Source organism: Pezoporus flaviventris, unplaced genomic scaffold, assembly GCF_033815535.1.
Source record: "Pezoporus flaviventris isolate CSIRO_AGI_PZ_B2104156 unplaced genomic scaffold, CSIRO_AGI_Pfla_v1 ptg000005l, whole genome shotgun sequence".
NCBI classification, from domain to species: Eukaryota; Metazoa; Chordata; class Aves; order Psittaciformes; family Psittacidae; genus Pezoporus; species Pezoporus flaviventris.
In genome coordinates, this window is record NW_026892553.1 from 7,623,876 (window position 1) to 7,640,958 (window position 17,083).

Consider the following 17,083-nt stretch of genomic DNA (forward strand, 5'->3'; position numbering starts at 1 on the left):
AGCCTGTGCATGGGGCTCCCACACTGGCTGCAGGAAGGACTTGTGCCCCAGGTCTTGTTTATCTGGTGCCACTTGGGCACCGCTGTTGCAGTGGTTCACAGAGTTGTGGTACCTTTCTTTGCTCCATGGGTGTGGAGCTGAGGGAGGCCGAGATGGACCTGCCTCACACTCTGCCTCCCCTATGGCACCAAGGCACACCATCCACCTCCCTTCACTCCTGCACAGTCCTCACCTCAGCATCACACCCCAAACCCCTACATCTCTGGCTCAGAACACCCCTGCAGAGAAAGTGACACGTAACATCCCATCCACAGCATCTCCTAAAGAGTTTTTGCAAGACCCCCAAGGACAGTTTCTGTTCAGGCTGTGCAGGCAGCCCCCAGCCCCGCTGCCTTCTAGGAGCACAGAATTCCTCCTCACCACAGGGATTTCCACGCTCCCCTGCTCAGCGGGTTCCTCAGCACCCATGACCCTCACTTGCACCGCACTCAGCATCTCCCACCCAAGCTCCTGACAGCTAATTGGAAAGAGGCAGTGCCAGCCATGGCAGGTGTCCCAGTGGGAAAGCATCCTAGAGCTCTTTAATAGAGCTGTAACATTACAGCCTCAAATTGCCTTCCTTCAGGAGACAAATCCAGGTAAATTGGTAGGAGCTGAGCGGATCCACAGGCTGACAGAGCTAATCCCAGGCATGTTTAAATTCAAAGGCCCAGGGAGCCTCACTCAAACCCGACATGATCGCTGAAGCTCACTGCTGTGCTTAATTCTCAGGTGCAGCCTGCTCGGAGGGGTGTGGAAAGCAGAGGAAAAGGCAGAGCACTGAGAGCAAAAGCCACACACCAGGCTCAAGGGCAGGACTTCAGCCCTCAGCTAACCCATGCACCAGCACAACAGCAGCTCCTGCTCACCCCATCTTGGAAACGGCATGGACAAACGTTGCTGTTCTCTCTCAGAGAACGTTTAGAAACATTTTCTTAGCACAGCCTCCAGCAGGGACACAGAGGCTCAGGGGACACTTCTTGCTGACTCCAGACTTCACAATAATTGTACCATCCCAGCAGCCATTAATCAAACGTCTTCCACTTGCATTTTTATTGAAAATCAATTTAATAAAGTAGGTGGGAGTCCACATGCTTCCATAATATCAGATAAATATTCATGGGAGCTTGTGCTGCTTTAGCTAAATGAGTTTTTTAAATTTAACTGGTGCAATTTCCTTGTTCCTTAATATATAGCTTGGCTTGCCCTTGTTCAGGAACAGAGAAGAGGTGGGATTCAGCCCCGCACTGGCCCACCCTCAGGCACAGCAAGGAACAATCCTTTGCTATCAAGCCAACACTGCGCAGCAAGGATATTGTCACCTGTAATTGGAAATGCACTGGTCTGCTGGGGTCAGCATCACTGGATGTGAATCCCCAGAGCCGAGGCTGGATGCAGAATGGCCATTTGGAGCAGAAATCTCATTCTCAGTCACTAAGAGTGTGGCCATCATTTCTATCTCCACTGGTGTGCCATTCAATTTCTGCTTTTCCCTTCCTGTTTTGCTCCAACAGCAAGAGCTAATGAAAGCCATCAGAAAACGCATTCCCCTACTGCTTGCTGAAGGGGGTTAAAAGGCTTCCAGCTACTAAAATACACAACGCACCAGCAAAGAAACCGGAACACAACTCCACAAAGCTTCAAATTTTGTGGGGCACGTGAGTCCTAGGAGCAGGGATGAGCACCAAGCTCATCCTCACTGAGACAACCTCCACCCACAGCCGTGGCCATGAGCATCTGCCCTGTGGCTGGCACGTTAACCCCTTGTTCCCAAAGGAGGCTGCAGAGCAGAGCAGTCACCGATGCTCCTCAATGCAATCTTCGTTCTCGCAGGCAGTTATTAGAGTCCAGACTGAAGAAAGGCAAAATCTGACACATTGATCAAATTTAGTAGAGAGGCAGGATTCAGACAGTCCTTATCAGTGAGAGATTTCACAGCGCCTAACAGCCTCTTTGTTAACTGGAGCAGTGAGGAGCTGCAGCTTCCAAGAGCGGCAATGCAGGCCAATTCAAGCACTGCCAGGACTCTTGTCACATTATCCTGGTGATACCCTTCTCATGAAAGGCAGTGCTTTAGAAATCAAGCGCATCATCATTCTGCCTTTGTTATTAACGCAAACTGACTTGTTTTCATCCTTGCAGCCTCGACCTAATTCCCCGTGAACACGCTCCCTACAGCTGCTCAGATCTCTGGACAGGATTTGCTTTCCCTGTGCTTTAATGACATGAAGGTTGTGACTAGCCCTGCGGGCATGCACAGATAGCCTGAGCCCAGGAATAGGGTGCAAACAGCCTCCCCCCCCCCCCACCGTGCATTCCTGCTCACGAGCTACTGAGGGTGATGTTTCCTACTCTTGCAGCTCCAGGGTATATGAAGACTACTGGAGCTCACGAGGTGCCACCATAATCATTTCCCCTTCATTCCCAGCAGCTGCCAATGCAGCAGAGGTGGGCAATGCCCACTTTCTGATGCTGTGAGATAGTCCAAGTCACTCAGTTCCTCCCAAAACACAGCATCAGCTGCAGGGATAGTTTTGAAAGACTCTGAGCTTACCGATTTCCCTCCTATGAAGAGAGCAGTCCTGCTTCTGAGGGATCATCCTTGCTGGAGACAAACTGCCTGTCACAAACAGCATTAAATACAGGGTATCATATTCGATGGATAATGGTATGCTTTTATGTTTTTCTCTCTTGGATGCAGGTCACACAACTAATGTCATCTCCGAATGCTGAAATCCTAGATGTGAAAAGGTAAAGCTTAATTGCCTTGAACAGCAACCCTTGTATTGACTCCAACATAAGGCCCATAAATATTAATACAGCTATATTTAGCCCCTTTCAATTATACATACAAAATTAAGCATCTTTCTGGGAACAAATCAGTCTAGATAGGGTTTGGGTTTTTCTCATTTTCACTTTTTAATGCATCCTGCATCAAAATAGTAATAATTTTAATAGAGCTAAGGCTTAAAAAAATAAAATCAAAACACCAAAAAGATGCAGTGGATGGAGGGAGCCTTAAAGATGCTTTCATCTGGCTCAACCAACTTGCAAGTATTCAGAGGCACTTGCATACCCCACCCCTTCCCCACCTGACTCCACTCTTGTTCTATTCAGTCTCTTTTCTGTCTAGCAGCAAACTGGGACCCACTGAAGGTGTATACACAGAGAGGGGCACACAGGGGACCAGCCTGAAAGAGGACCTCCGGGTCTCAACATCACTTCTGGGAGAGGGATGCTCAAGGAGGATTCCTTCCCAGCCTGAGAGCAGAGGTCCCATCTTCAGCATGGCCATGCCCACACAATGCCTTCTGCAGTTAAAGATCTTCTCTTCTGTATAAAAATCACATCCACTTCCCTGATTTGCAAATTAATTATACATCGCTTTCCTTGCCGAAGTGGACTTAATGGTATTAATGTTACATGACAAAGAGAAACTATCAGAAAGCTTCTCTCATAATGATGGCTAGATTGATCAGGAAAGAAGAAAGGGGATTTCATCCTTTTGTTCTTTAACCCTTCCCCACGCAAGCAAATGGGGCCCTTTTCTAGGAAGCTATGATTCTCTTTCTAATTCTCAGGCAAGCCCAGGTTCATCTCTCCAAAGGGAAGAGCATTAATCTTTCAAGCATAAAAACCTCTAATTCAATTCCCACATGACCCTTTACAGAAAACACAACTTGTGGAAAGAAGTCTGATCTTCATTTTTTTTGCAAGACAGAGGCTTTAACTGGCTAAAGTGACATTCACAGCTCTCCAGGAGACATGTCTTCAGGTGCATAACAGGAATGCAGGGCTGCGGGAATCTGATGTATCCTATATGGATACAAACAGCTTGCTTGACCAGAATCCAGATAGGTGCAGTAAGCCTTGTGCAGAGCCTCTGCCACCTTCCCTTTTGCAAATTGCTGCATCAGTTTTTGTTTGTTGGTTTGGGGATTTTTTTATGGTCATCAAATCCCTTCCTTGAAGTTTCTTGTATCAGAACTGACCCTTCCAAAAACAAGGCATCTGAAACAACTTTTGCAATGTTGAAAATAGTGTCCTGAGTTTTCAGACATGATTTTACTCCAGTCATGAATCATTCTGTCTAAGTCAGTCTGAACTTTGTCATCAACAGGATTTTCCAGCAGGTTTGGGGGGGAAGCAAAATAAATCATATGCTTTTTCTATGCCAGTTGCTTTCACCACACTTCGGTTTGAATGATGTTCTTCAAGAAGGTAAAGTGAATGGGGAGTCCTTTTCTCACGCTGCATAATGCAGATTACAAACTTTCTCTATGCTTAAAATTGCCAGCACTCCACAAAAACTTTATTTTTTAATGAACATTAAAACTCTGCCTTGGAGGGATAAACACCGAAAGCTGCAGGTTGTGTGTACAGACAAAGCAATCATTACATGAAATTCCTGCCCCACTTCAGTGGGAGTTTTGCCATTTACTGCAATAGGGTGGGAATTTCACTCTGACTTTTAACAGCACTTGGTTAAGGCACGCTGCATGATTTAGCCTCATAATCCTGCAGCATCTCACTCCTCAAAGCCCCATGCATCTCTCAGAGCCTCATGAACACTCCAATATTTTTATTTAATCAAACAATAACCTTTAAATAAATGAAACGGCATTAACAAGCTAACAGGTCTGAATCAGCAGCATTAATCCCTCTACCACAGGGGGCCCAGGTAGATGTGATTTGATTGCTTCTTCCAGATGGAACAGGGCTAAAATTCACCACCAACATGATCAATGACTTTACCTCATCAGACATAATCAGTGCCTCTGTATAGGCACATGAACTGATGAAAACATTTTATCCTCTAGCACAACGAATAAAATAACTGCTGTTTCCTCAATATTTGGAGGGCTGTTTTAGCACCAGCTTCCCAGAATAAAGCAACTAATGTTAGTTTTAAGCTCTATAATATATAACAATAATAATACTAAAAATCTTATTTCACAATCCAGAAAGACAAGCTATAAATCCTTTACATGGGACTAAATGAATGGAAATTCTAATGAGTAGCTGCTGTGGTCCAGCAGATCAATAAAGACATCCTTACAAGAAGTTTATAGCCATCTCTAACATCATCTACTAATGTTCTTAAAACCATCTAACACATGTTCAACATGCTTAAACATCAGCTCCCTGCTTCCAAAGTTGTTATAAACAAATAACATCATCTCACCTCTGACAGCTTCCCCTTGGGCAGCGATCACCTGCCTAACAGTCACACTGATTCACTGCAGGTCCTATCTACCATTCAAGCTGTGGGATGTTACTCCAATACAAAAAATTCCTCCAAATGGATTCACTTTCCTAGAAAAAAAAATAAAATCTTATCCTTTGGGAAAAGCCTTACTCCTTGCCTACATGTGTGGATATGCGGACTCCTCATTGGAAACATATACAGCGAGCGAAGGCACCATCCTAAAAAAGGCACCCAAAGGAACGCCTTCCCCTCCACGACCTTGGCAGCCTGGGGACTTGGTTGCAGCCCCTCTGAAGAGCACAGCCTCATTGCTGGTGACTGGCAACATGACTGGCCCATGTAAAGGGTGGTTGGGCAGGGACCCATGGTGATGGCCCACTCCTTCCCATGGCACTGCAGGGGAACAGGCAGACCCCAGAGGACCTGGTGCTGACCTGAAGCCCAGGCACCGTTTCACACCAAAAGCTATGATTCTCTTTTCACAATGGGTTTCTGACCCCTCCGGAGTGTTTGTGATATCCCAAAAGCTTTGATACAGGCTTGTTGCCCTAAGCAAATTCATAACTTATTTAAGAGAAGACTTTCACCCTTAGGCATAGCTGTCAAGCTCGTATTCCTCAGATGCCTTCTGATGTGTGCATGCCTTTTCACACAGTTTCCTCTCCCTGTACACCGTGGGTTTAAACAGCAGCACAACTGGGATTCCTGAGGAAAGGAGGAGAGCAGTGGGGCCGTGCAAATCCATGGCAAAGCTGCCTTTGGAGAGCTGCACCCAAGGGGAAAACAACCTTTAATTTGTTCATAGATATTAACTTCAGAAGTTCGATGAGACAGAGCAGGGTCCCTGTTGCCCAGAAAGGTAAATAGAAGAAAGTGCTGCTCAGGCAATGCTTAAGCTTCAAATTAAAACTCATCAAGGAACCTCAGGTTTTTGTCTTTGTCTGAGATAAGACATGGATTTTGTTTTTTCTAAGAAAGGATCAAATTCCTCCCTGGAGTAATCAATACAAGGCATGAAGTCAGATCAGAGGGAAGAGATGAGAAGTCAGGAGAGGTGGAACATTAAGATAGAAAGAGAATAAACACAGTCCTGAAACCCTGGAAATCACAACGCACCCCAAAGGACCACTGGGTTTGTTATCTAACGTTTCTCTTGCATTAACAGCAGATGTAGGTGAGATACATGACAAACTGCAGGCAGCTTCATCAGGCACAGGTGAAAAAGCTGCAGAAGAGCTCAAGACCAGATCGATTCCTGGTGACAATGCTGCAGTGGGGAGCAGGACACATTGCAGGACTCTGCCACCACTGCTCAGGTGTCCCCACAGCAACAGGTAGCACCTGATGTTCTGCTGAGGGACCACCTGCCTCCACTGAGCACCCAAAAGCTGGGCTGCTGCATGTTGTGGCTTTACATGCACCCAAAGGGCTTGTGAGGGCCCCTACCTCAGGGCTTTGCAACCTATCTGCAGAAGAAAAGGACAATTTCAAGATTTTGTCCAGATTTTAGCTCTTCAATCCAAACAATTTAACAATTTCTGCCACTGTTACAGGTTGCTCTCACTGCAGTCAGATTTCTCCTTGCCAGACAGGTAAGTTCTCACTGTTTCAGCTAGAAGAGCAATGTGCTTTCGAGAGAAGGCAGCTCTATAATTTAATTATTCCAACTATTTCAGCCCCTCTGCCTTCATGTTCACATGATAACAGCCAAGCCCTTACCTGCAGGAGGTCAGGACAAAGTGATAGATGCATTGAAGTGCGATACATCAAGCACCTCAGAGGAACATCTCAACCTAAAGGGAACTGCTCTGAACCTAAATCCAAAACCTCCTGGCCATCAGCCCTTGCATTAATGATATACACATGGCAAGACAGGGATACAGATGTTTCTCACTTGCTCAGAAGCCATCCTACCAAACTACACCATCATTAAAAAAGCAGGAAGAAACACTGCGCCACAGAAAGAAGAGAGGGAAAACTCCAGCCAAGGAATACTCACAAAAGAATAAAAGGAATACATCAGCAGGATAAATATTAACAGGTGGCAGCAGATCAAAACCATTAGCAGGGCAAAGCTGACATAGTGAGGCCAGATGAAAGGCACCATAGGTCCATGCTGGGCATCCCTGATTTGAGTCTTATTGCGAGCAGAGCCTGACTGCACCAAAATATGCTTGACCCCAGTGTGGGCAGGGAGATGCTGACACTAAGCCACAAAGAGCCGCCCAGTGGAGATGAGGAAGAGGAGGACGCCACCAGCTTGGATTGCTTTTACTTTCTGGATATGCCAGTTGTGAAGATACAAACAGCGACTTCCCCTCTGCCTGCATAGGACCCTCTTAGTGCCAACCCTGAGAACAAGGATCAGGCACCATGCCCTGTCCCCAAGGAAGAATAAACCAAAGGGGCCAAGTGCCTTGTTCTGCCTAGGAAATTGCATTGCTTTAGTTCAGCTGACTCTGTTTGCTGGTCCCAGTAAACCCCATGCTCTGAAAACTTCAGTAGGCTCCTAACCCACAATTGTCCAGAAGCACATCATGCAGTCAGACCATCAGGATGCTCACCAGCCCTAAGTGGGGTCGAGTCAGCCTTTTAGGGACTCCAGAGACATGTGGTAGAAGCTTCAAGGAAATACTGTGAGTAGTAAGCGAAGCGATACTGCATCCAGGAGGGATAACACCGATTGATCCTCGCCTAGCAGCTTAACATGGTACAAATTGCTTTTTAATTGGAGTCAGAGAAACTGGCTTATCTAGAAAGTTCACAACCCATCTTTTAGAAAACTGAGCTGCCTCCTTTCTCCTCCTCTTCCCTGGTGAACAATCTTTTCCTCCTCAGCATCCCCCTGGAAAAGGCCAACAGCTTTCTGGAGCACAGGTCTCTCCAAACAACCAACACAGACACCGTCCATCACTGCTCCAGATGCCTTCTGGGGTCCTCATTCTTAAGCTAAAAAGCACTTCAGACACACCCTGCCTCCCAAGATGCAGACAGTCTCTGGCTGAACAGGAAGAAATCCCTATCCTATTCTTCAAACAGCTACAGAAAGGCCCTGTGTGCTTCCTCCCTGAGCAGCAAGGTGCTCCCCAGTTGCTTTGTGTTGCCAAAGTGTGTTAAATGGATTCTCGAGGCTGTAAGGAAAGAAAAGGCTGGGGCAAGCCTGGAAACCTCCTTGCTTTCCCCTCCCCAGGCACTCACGAGGTGGTTGTGTTTGGGTTGCAGCCCAATGGACCCAGACTTCATCAGATAGGAAATAAGGCTGCGGGAGGTACAGCTGCACAGGGACCATCACTGAACCTCAGACAACCCAGCCACCCACCCCTCTCGTGTGCTGGGCATCACTGTGCCTGTGCGAGGATTGCAGAACTCCACTCACTCTTCAGAGTAAGCAGCACAAGGATACACAAGGTATTTTTGTGCATCAGTCGTTCTTGGAGGATCACTCAGCTCCATCACTCACATCCCACTCCTTGAACATCCCTTCTTTTTGGGTATACGATGTCTCTCTCTTTGTCAGCCAGTTTTCTCTCTTTCTCCTGGCCATATCTCCTCTCTCCTACTTCCGCAAGCAAGACAAGCTCCAGGTTCAAAACTGAGTGAGGCCTCTCCACACACCAGCTCTGTAGGAAGCCCCAGCAAAGAGAATTTGAGAGCTATAAATAGATGCCCCTAATCACAGCCCCTGCAGGGCTGGGCAGAGGATCTGTGCAATTGCAGAGCTCCAGATCAGGAGTGGAGGCCAGTGCTGTCCGTAAAAACTCTCTCAATAGGAGATTTTCTTATCTTACAAAGTTGGCCACGACAACAGATGTCTCCATCCCCTCGGGGTCCATTTCTGTTCCTCTTCTGACTTAATAACCAATCTGTCTTGTGTTTTCCTAAGGGAAACATGGGTTATCTGCTGATGGTTCTCTGAGTTCTATAACATGTTTATGCAGCTACCCCCTCCCTAAGGCCAGACTCTATTTTAGTGGTATGGGCCAAATAAAAGACTAACTTCTGTCCGTAAACCCAAGCCATTCCTAGCTCACCTGGCAGAGACAGGGAGAAGCCTCCTGCCAACCACGGAAGACTTCTATGGCACCAATAGTATTGTACTATGTGGCACACCTGCAGAATGAGGGGTCTGACAGCCACCTTCCCCATTCCCCCCACCTTTCCTTTTCTAAGCTATCCTGGAGTATGCTCACAAGCCTTTACTTGCCATCAAGACTACAAGGACTCCTTGCTGGAGAGCCCTGGGAGGCTGAAGCAGCAGCAAGGCACAGGAATACCCTTGCCTGGAATGTGGCTCTGCAGCACCGGGCGCTCCCGAGCAGCCTCGTCACCGGTTTGCTTCAGTTTGTGTCTGCGGCATCCTTGTAAGAAGAGGAGCTCTGGCATGGGAGCTATTAGAGTGGGTGGCAGCAGATGGTGAAAGCAGAGGGGATAAGAAAATAAATACAAAGAGGCTATCTTGAGGGGAGAAGTCACCACATCAACACTCTGTTGCATACACAGGCTCTTTTCTCAAAGCCTAAACAAACACTGCTCTGTTCCCAGTACACAAGGAAATGGCTCTGCCAAGTGCTGGGGACAGGCACCTGGGCACACACAGCCTGAGAGGTGGTGCAGCCCTCCATACCCCAACCCAGTGTTTTGGGGGGACCTGTCTCATACAGAGCAAGGAAAGTGAGGCCAAGAAGGGGGGCTACGTGTCCTGGTGATCCATAATTTAGACACCTGTTGTGTGTGTGTGTGCAATACCATCACGTCTGTCCTTTCCACAGACACCAAGGTAGGACTGTGTGGTGCTAATGGATGCTCTCATCTGATACCTTCAGAAAAGCAAAGGAACGATATTCTTGATGGAAATGGGGAGAGCCAGCTCTGGATCTACAGGGACGGCCAAGTGCTCTCTCAGGAAAACCAATACACCCTGAATCACACAGCAGCATAGCTGCTGATTTGAAGCAAAGTGATCCCTCTCACAGATCTCATGTAACCCATCAATTGCTGTCTATCACCCCAGGCCATTTGATCAACCCCTAAGTCTGGAGCCTGCAGCAGGACCATTTCTGCTTCTTTGGCCACCAGCAGCATGGGGAAAAGTCTTTCCCTCTAATGTTCTTCCTGACAGCAGCCCTGATGGCCCTTCTATTCCAAGGAATGAAAGGCTTGCAGTAAACAGGTCCAGCTATAGGTGGGAAAGACTGGCTCACGAGGCTGCCCCATACACATACACTGAGGACAACTCATTACCAGCCAAGAGCCCCCAAAACCCGTAGCCCTTGTTAAAACTTCCCACCTGGGTCCAGAGGAGTGCTCCATGAGGGGGAATCAGAGGTGAAAGCAGTCTTTAGACATGCAATGTCTGGCTCAGACAAAGGCAATTTATTATGTTAAACATGTTATTAAAGGATCTAAAGCAGCAGAGTAGAGATATTCCAACAAAGGTTTTAACTCCTCCAGCAAGGGGCTCCTGGGAGTCCTCTTGTTAATACTTTGCATGGGGTTGTCTGCAACCAAGCCTATGGTGAACATAAATGCCCCCCTCAGTCCCCTTTCAGAACTCATTTCAGTTAAATCAATACAGCTATTGGGGAGACTTGAGGAAGCAAAGCTATTAGCAGAACTGCAGTTAATTCTGGGGGAAAGAAACAAGCAACAAAAGCAATAAAACTGATGGGTGGCTTATGCAGACACAGTAACCCTTTCCTGCTTGGGTCCTAGCAGCCCATCAGCGGTGAGGTGCTCACTGGAAAAGCCCTCCTTCCCATATTTTGCATGGTTTCTGATTGGGATCAAAATGCTCCTAGACTTTGGAAGGGCAGAGGGCCATAGCACAGAGGTGAACATGGGCCTGGGAAGAGACATCAAGAGGAATGGTGGGGCAATTCCAGGCTAGCACTGTATCACCGGAGCCCCCATCAGCATGCAAGAGGTCAGGAAAGCTCGTTCCCAACTTCCCTTGGCAGCAGGACCTTCCAGAACAGTGGAGCATGCAGTGACTGCAGCTTTGGGTGGGAATCATGGTCCAGCAGCACACCTTTGCAGCTGAGCAGGATTGGGACATCAGGGTAGGGACATCACACCAGGAGCCCCCATGGCACACGGCTGCCAGCACCTGAGAGGGGTCATCATCTCTGCCACAGCAACACCCCTTGACAACAGCACACCAAGAAACCACTCAGCTCATGTCTCCTTCATCTCACTAAGAAAGCTCATGTCTGTCTTCCCCACACATCTCCCAGTTGCTTCTGCCCCCTTACATCCCACTACATGTATGCCATAAGCATTGGGAAGGGAGGGGACTACTGTGATTTTGCTTTCTAAAGCACCTTAAACAACTGTAGGTGATTGGAGACAAAGTCAGCAGCAGAAGCTCTGATAGGAGCAGTATTAAAAGCAGCTCAGGGGACAACAAGGCCTGGCTGACTGCCTGGTGTCCAGACCAGCACACACAGAAGAGCTTGCCAGGTGACAGCTACATGGGAAATAACGGAGAAGATGTCAAGACAGAAGCTCTGCAGCAAAGCCCACTGACTAACAACCAACAGCACGAGTTGAAGGTCCTGCAAACTGGTAGTTTCGTCATTTCTGAAGTGGTAATGCCTATGAAAGCAGAAATAAGTTTAATTATATTTGCTCCATCTACAGGCCTATCAATGTAATGTCATAGAAGACCACAGCAGTCAGACTTGTACCTCTCATCTCATAAACCATCAAACAAGGTAGTGCAGACTCAAAATAGGGAAACTGGCAACAGACTGACTCTGGCACTGAACCAACCTCCCCTGACCGCAGCAGCTTTCATAAGAAGTCTTCTGTGCAAGCTCTCATTTCTAAAGCTACACAGCTGTGGAAAACATCATCTGTCCATCCCAACTGACCTCCGAGCCCGGGTCTGAGGCGGTTGTCGTATCCATCCAACAGCCTGTCCAGGATGCGGGTGAAAATGGTGATGTTGTCTTTGCTGTCATCGACGACGTCTGAAACATGTTTCTGAGAAAGCCTGCCATATAAAGGGGGGAAAAAAGGAGATAAAAACATCATCAGAAGAGAAACCTACTCTTTCCATGCTCTGAGCAGTTACTGGAAACGAAGGGATGTCAGCTCATGCTCCAGCCTGTGCTGCAGTGGGGCGTGCATGTTCATAAGGCAATGAAACCAAATGAATTCTCATGTTCCTAACTCTGCTCAATGCAAGAAGCCAGGAATCCTCCAAGGAAAATTATTTCCTCGGGGCATTTGCTGCCCCAGGTGGACTGAAATAAGTAGTAAATTTCTCAAGAAAAGCTGATCTTCCTAAGCAAAATCCTCAGTGCAGTTTTGCAAGCCCAAGGGGCGCAAATAATACATTTGATTTGATATTTGCAAATAATTTGCATTTTGCATCTCCCTTTCAATCAACAGAGAAGGAGCCTGAGAATGCTTCCGAAACTGGCTTTCCTCAGAAAGAAATTTCAGACTACACAGAGTACCAGTGCTGTGGCTCTAAGCACAGCTTTCCCCAGCAGAAATAGCTGTTAGGACCAAAACAAATGGAAAAACAGGAGATTAAGTGAAAGAAAAACAAAAGAAAAATCTATAGAGATGCGGAGATTGCAAGGAAGATGGAAGAGGAAATAAAAAAGACACCAATAAGGCCAAAGAGAGATTAAGAGGCACAAACAGGCAGCAGGATGGCTAAGGAAGCCCAGCCAGGCAAGGCAGGAAAGGCTGACAGAGCAAAGGGATCCTCAGCAATGGCACCAGGTAGCCCGACTGACAAATAAGCCCTGTGCCACTAAACAGATGTGTGATGAGGGAGCACTGCCCATATGAAGACCACAGACACAGCAAACTAAAGACACTCTGGTGGTGCGAGATGTAGATGCAATTGCCAGGGAAGGCACCTACGATGCACTGAAGGAACAGTCCCCACAGCTGGGGCAAGAGAAGCCCATAAATTGTTGGTTTCTAACACTTCTACCCCTTACCTTCTCTTGCCCCTTTCTCTTGCTCCAGTTGATGTGTGCAGCCACTGGTTTAAACATGCCCAGAAAGTAATTGATGGGGCAAAAAGAACCAACCCAAAGCAAAAAATCCCCACAAAAAAAAACCAAACAAACAAAACCAAACAGAAAGAGGAATATCATTTATAGAGTTTAAAGCTTAATCCTGCTGCATCCTATCTGGTTAGACTCATCGCCCATGACACTATGGATCTATTTGTAAATACCCTGTGAAGGGTCAGTAGCATGACAAGTAGCAGAGCTGGCTTGGAGTTCTCTATCAGAATGTTCTCACAGCAGAAACCCCACTTGTCTAAGATAAATTAGAGCAAAAAGTGTTTTCTAGCAAAAGAGGAAAAATCGAGAGCAGGGTATGAGTATTTTTAGAGCCAGGCAGAATCAATACTATACAGCATGTGGCAGCTAATTGAAATATTCCATTTTGGGCAATTTTGACATTAATTTGCGTTGGCATCAATAACCAAACACTCTGGGAAATTGCATTTCAAGTGCTTGAGGTTTCCTTCTCCAGGGATTGGATCCCATCTCTCACAAGGCTCCTTAGCCTGTGGTTTTAGCAAACCAATACCTGGTAGCATGGGAGAAGAGGTCAAGCCGGTAAGTTTGGCTTTATAAGAGCCTAAGAGGGTAATAAAGTGCCTAAACTGCAGTTCCCATAGGGGATGGGGAGTGAGGTATGGTAGGGAAAACACCCGTTGCAACCCTAATGCTACCTGTCAGATCAAAACCATCAAACCACCATTAATATTACAAACTGCATCACAGCCTTCAAGCCTTTGCATTCCAATCAAAACACTGGTTTTGGTTTTCATCTGGACTTGAAATATTTGAAAGAGCTGAACTCCCTGCAGAAAAGTAGAATTTTGAAGAATTTAACAAATGCCTGCTGTAATTAGTGACTTTCAATTGTAACAGCTTTCAATAGATGTCATGCTTAAAAGCAATCTGTACCGGTGTCTGCTGATGGGTATATAACCATCTATAACTTATGAATAGCTACTGTGCTCATGAAAGCTCATTCATTAATGTTTTATAAGCTATCTTTAAAAATCACCCGCAATATAAAGAGCGGGAGGACAGATTTTTGTGAAGGAATTCCTGGCGGAGGCTCAGCGGTGATGGGAAAAATGAGTTTACAAATTTCAAAGCCGTTTTACTTAGCCTGACATTTGAGGTTTCAACTTCAGTGTGAGCAGCATGGGATTCACTGAGCAGGAAAGAGCAGCAAGGGCAGGGTGAGGTAAGGGTGCAGGCAGCACCTCTGACTGGCACTGATTGCAGCCAATTCCCCAGTCCAACCAAGCTCTGGGCTGGCTCACCTGTAACTGTAACATCAAGCTAAAGCTGCCCTGTAGCAAGGTGTAAAGGAATTCCAAAGACATATGGGGATCATGGTTTTAAGATAATTAAAAGCAGGGAAGGCAGGGAAGGCAGAGGTTTACAGCAAATTTAATTAGGATAGGCTTGAGGAAAAGTCATTCCCTCACCACCCGTCCCTGTGCACAGGCTCTCTGGACACCAGCCCTGTGCACAGGCTCTCTGCACACCAGCTCCAAACAAGGGTCCCCTTGTAGGGAATTTAGGAAGCAAATCTTCCTGTGGACCAGAGCGATACCCATATGGCAGGCAGTGAGGGAGCAGCAGCAGCAGCAGTGACTATGTGATGGGAAGCAAAAGGGCAGCACTGGGGAAGGCAGAGGCATGTCAAGGCATGCTCGGGACACATTTGCTTATGCAGAGTTAGATCCAAGCAGGTGAAGTGGGGTGGGCAGGACAAGGCAGGAGCATGCATGTGAGCAAAAAGCTCCACGCAGAGGGGTGAAGTACAAGTGACAGCAATGACGTTATTTCGTGCATAGAAATCCCTGGCTGCTGCTGGACTTGTAACTCAGCAGCAGCACCTCAACGTCCATACCTGGTGCTCTAAAGGCTTTCCTAAGTTTTTCATAGGAGTCATGTGTTATTTGCATTTCTCTCCCTCTGTGCAAAGCTCATCCCTCCCTGTGGCTGCGTTGGTGGTGTCTTTGCTTCCCTTCCTTGAAGGGCTCTCTGAGCTCCCCAAGGCTCCAGTGGGATGCAGAGGAGAGCTGAAGAACCTGTCAAAGGCTAACAGGCTTTTGTCTTCTCCTGACAGCTCCCAGAGGCTGGCAGCAGTATTCCCTGCACCGGGATAGCCTCGACATGGTGCAGAGTGCCCAGCCAGGGCTGGCCAGAGTCCTGCCCTATGCTGCAGCACATCAAGTGTATGGCTCACAGGTCCTTATACCACAAAAAGCCCAACAACTGAAGTGGTTTCATTTTCTTTTCTTTAAAACTATTCAGAAATTAAAGGGAGAAGGGGGGGGGGGAATCTCCCTTCCAAGTCCTTGCCCAGAGTGAATTGTGAAGAGGACAAATCTGAAAACTGGTTTTGCTGCAAAAAATGCTGACAACTGTCCTTAGTGAGAGGACCTCAAATAATGCTAATGTAATCAGTCAGCTCAGCCATGACGGACTGTACAGTCCCTGGGGTGAAAGATATGGGGATGGGGACAAGTGGTGGAGGGTCAAACACAGCAGAGACACTTCTTAGCACTTTCCCCTGGACTACTTCACATAGGTACTGGACCTGGGATATTTAAGCATAGCAAGAGGACTCAGCTTTGCCCAACAGCCTCAGTGTTCACCACCTTACCCAGCATCAGCAGGGAGAGCCAAAACCAGGACTAGGACTCCAAGGCTAACAAAGGAGAGTGAGCCCGTTCCCAGGAGCTTCAGCACCATGGTATCAGCACGCAGTGACCGTCACACAAGCCTCCAAGACCTGCCAGGGTGGGCACAGAGGGGAAGGAGAGAAGAGAAAATAGGTTTTATTTATTAGGAGAAAAGCAATCTGCTCAGTTGACTTTTGCCCAGCAGCTTACCCGTGTTAACCAGCAGTCTGTATTGCTGGGGTGCTGTATATGAAATCCCAGAGACCCCACTAGGACTGAAGGCAGCAGCATCCGCTGCAATGCTGCTGGCCCTGGGGAAGTCCGAGCATGGGGTCAGAGCCACGCATGTATGTACACATACAAACCGTCATCCCATTTTCATCACGATCCAGCAGCTTCCCAGCTGCTTCAGCAAGCGCAGAGCTCCGCTTCTAAAACGACAGCACTGTTGGTTCTTCCACCCATCGCTTCCTTCTCAACACATATCCTCAGTCACTGCCCTCACCTCGCAGCAGTTCCCAGCTCCCTGCTACCTGCGCTGCCTTGGGGACACCCGCACAGCAGAACCACTTGCAAAGCCTCAAGACCCATTTTTTCCCAAAACATCTTTTTCTGAACAGTTAGGCCCTCATTTAATTCTGGTAATGGCACTGCCAGAAATTATTATTAAGTTTGGGCACTGAGGCCCAAGGTAGTGGGAGTGCTCGGCTGTGCTGCACTTAGTGTGTTCAGATTTTTCATTAATGCTCAGTTTTACTTTTATTGTGATGTTACTGCACATTTAACTGCCTTCCCCTTTTATGTATCTCATTATGTTGATGCACCTTGGAACAGCACTGCCAAGCAACAGCCTGTATAAATACAGCTTGTCATGACGTCTCCCCAGCACAACACCATGTCTGGCACACAGGAGATTTAGCACAGCAGCAGCTCAGCACCTTGGTAGCCAGGCACCAATGGCCAGTGTGAGGCTCCAAAGCCATAAATGAAGGCTCACTTTGATTACAGCCTGCAGAAAGGCCATGATGTTGTTGCCAGCCAAAGCTGACTTCTGGATTTCCCTACTCAATAGGCACCAATATTGCAGAGCCTCAGGCAGCAACTTCCAGCATGAAGGAAGGAGATGCTGGGTTGAAAGCCAAACC

The 17,083-nt window shown here is 47.3% G+C and overlaps 1 protein-coding gene across 3 annotated transcripts in view; it reads right to left on the minus strand.

Annotated features, from left to right (window-relative positions):
* GABRA3 (gamma-aminobutyric acid type A receptor subunit alpha3) overlaps positions 1-17,083 on the minus strand; it is a 64,072-nt gene that overhangs the window by 38,778 nt on the left and 8,211 nt on the right. For all 3 annotated transcript variants that reach the window (XM_061445945.1, XM_061445946.1, XM_061445948.1), the window contains 2 exons: positions 15,920-16,048; positions 12,121-12,242 (listed from right to left, as the gene is read on the minus strand). In XM_061445945.1, coding sequence (XP_061301929.1) covers positions 12,121-12,242; positions 15,920-16,008 — 211 coding nt within the window. In that variant the 5' untranslated portion in view covers positions 16,009-16,048. The remainder of the gene's footprint in view (positions 1-12,120; positions 12,243-15,919; positions 16,049-17,083) is intronic.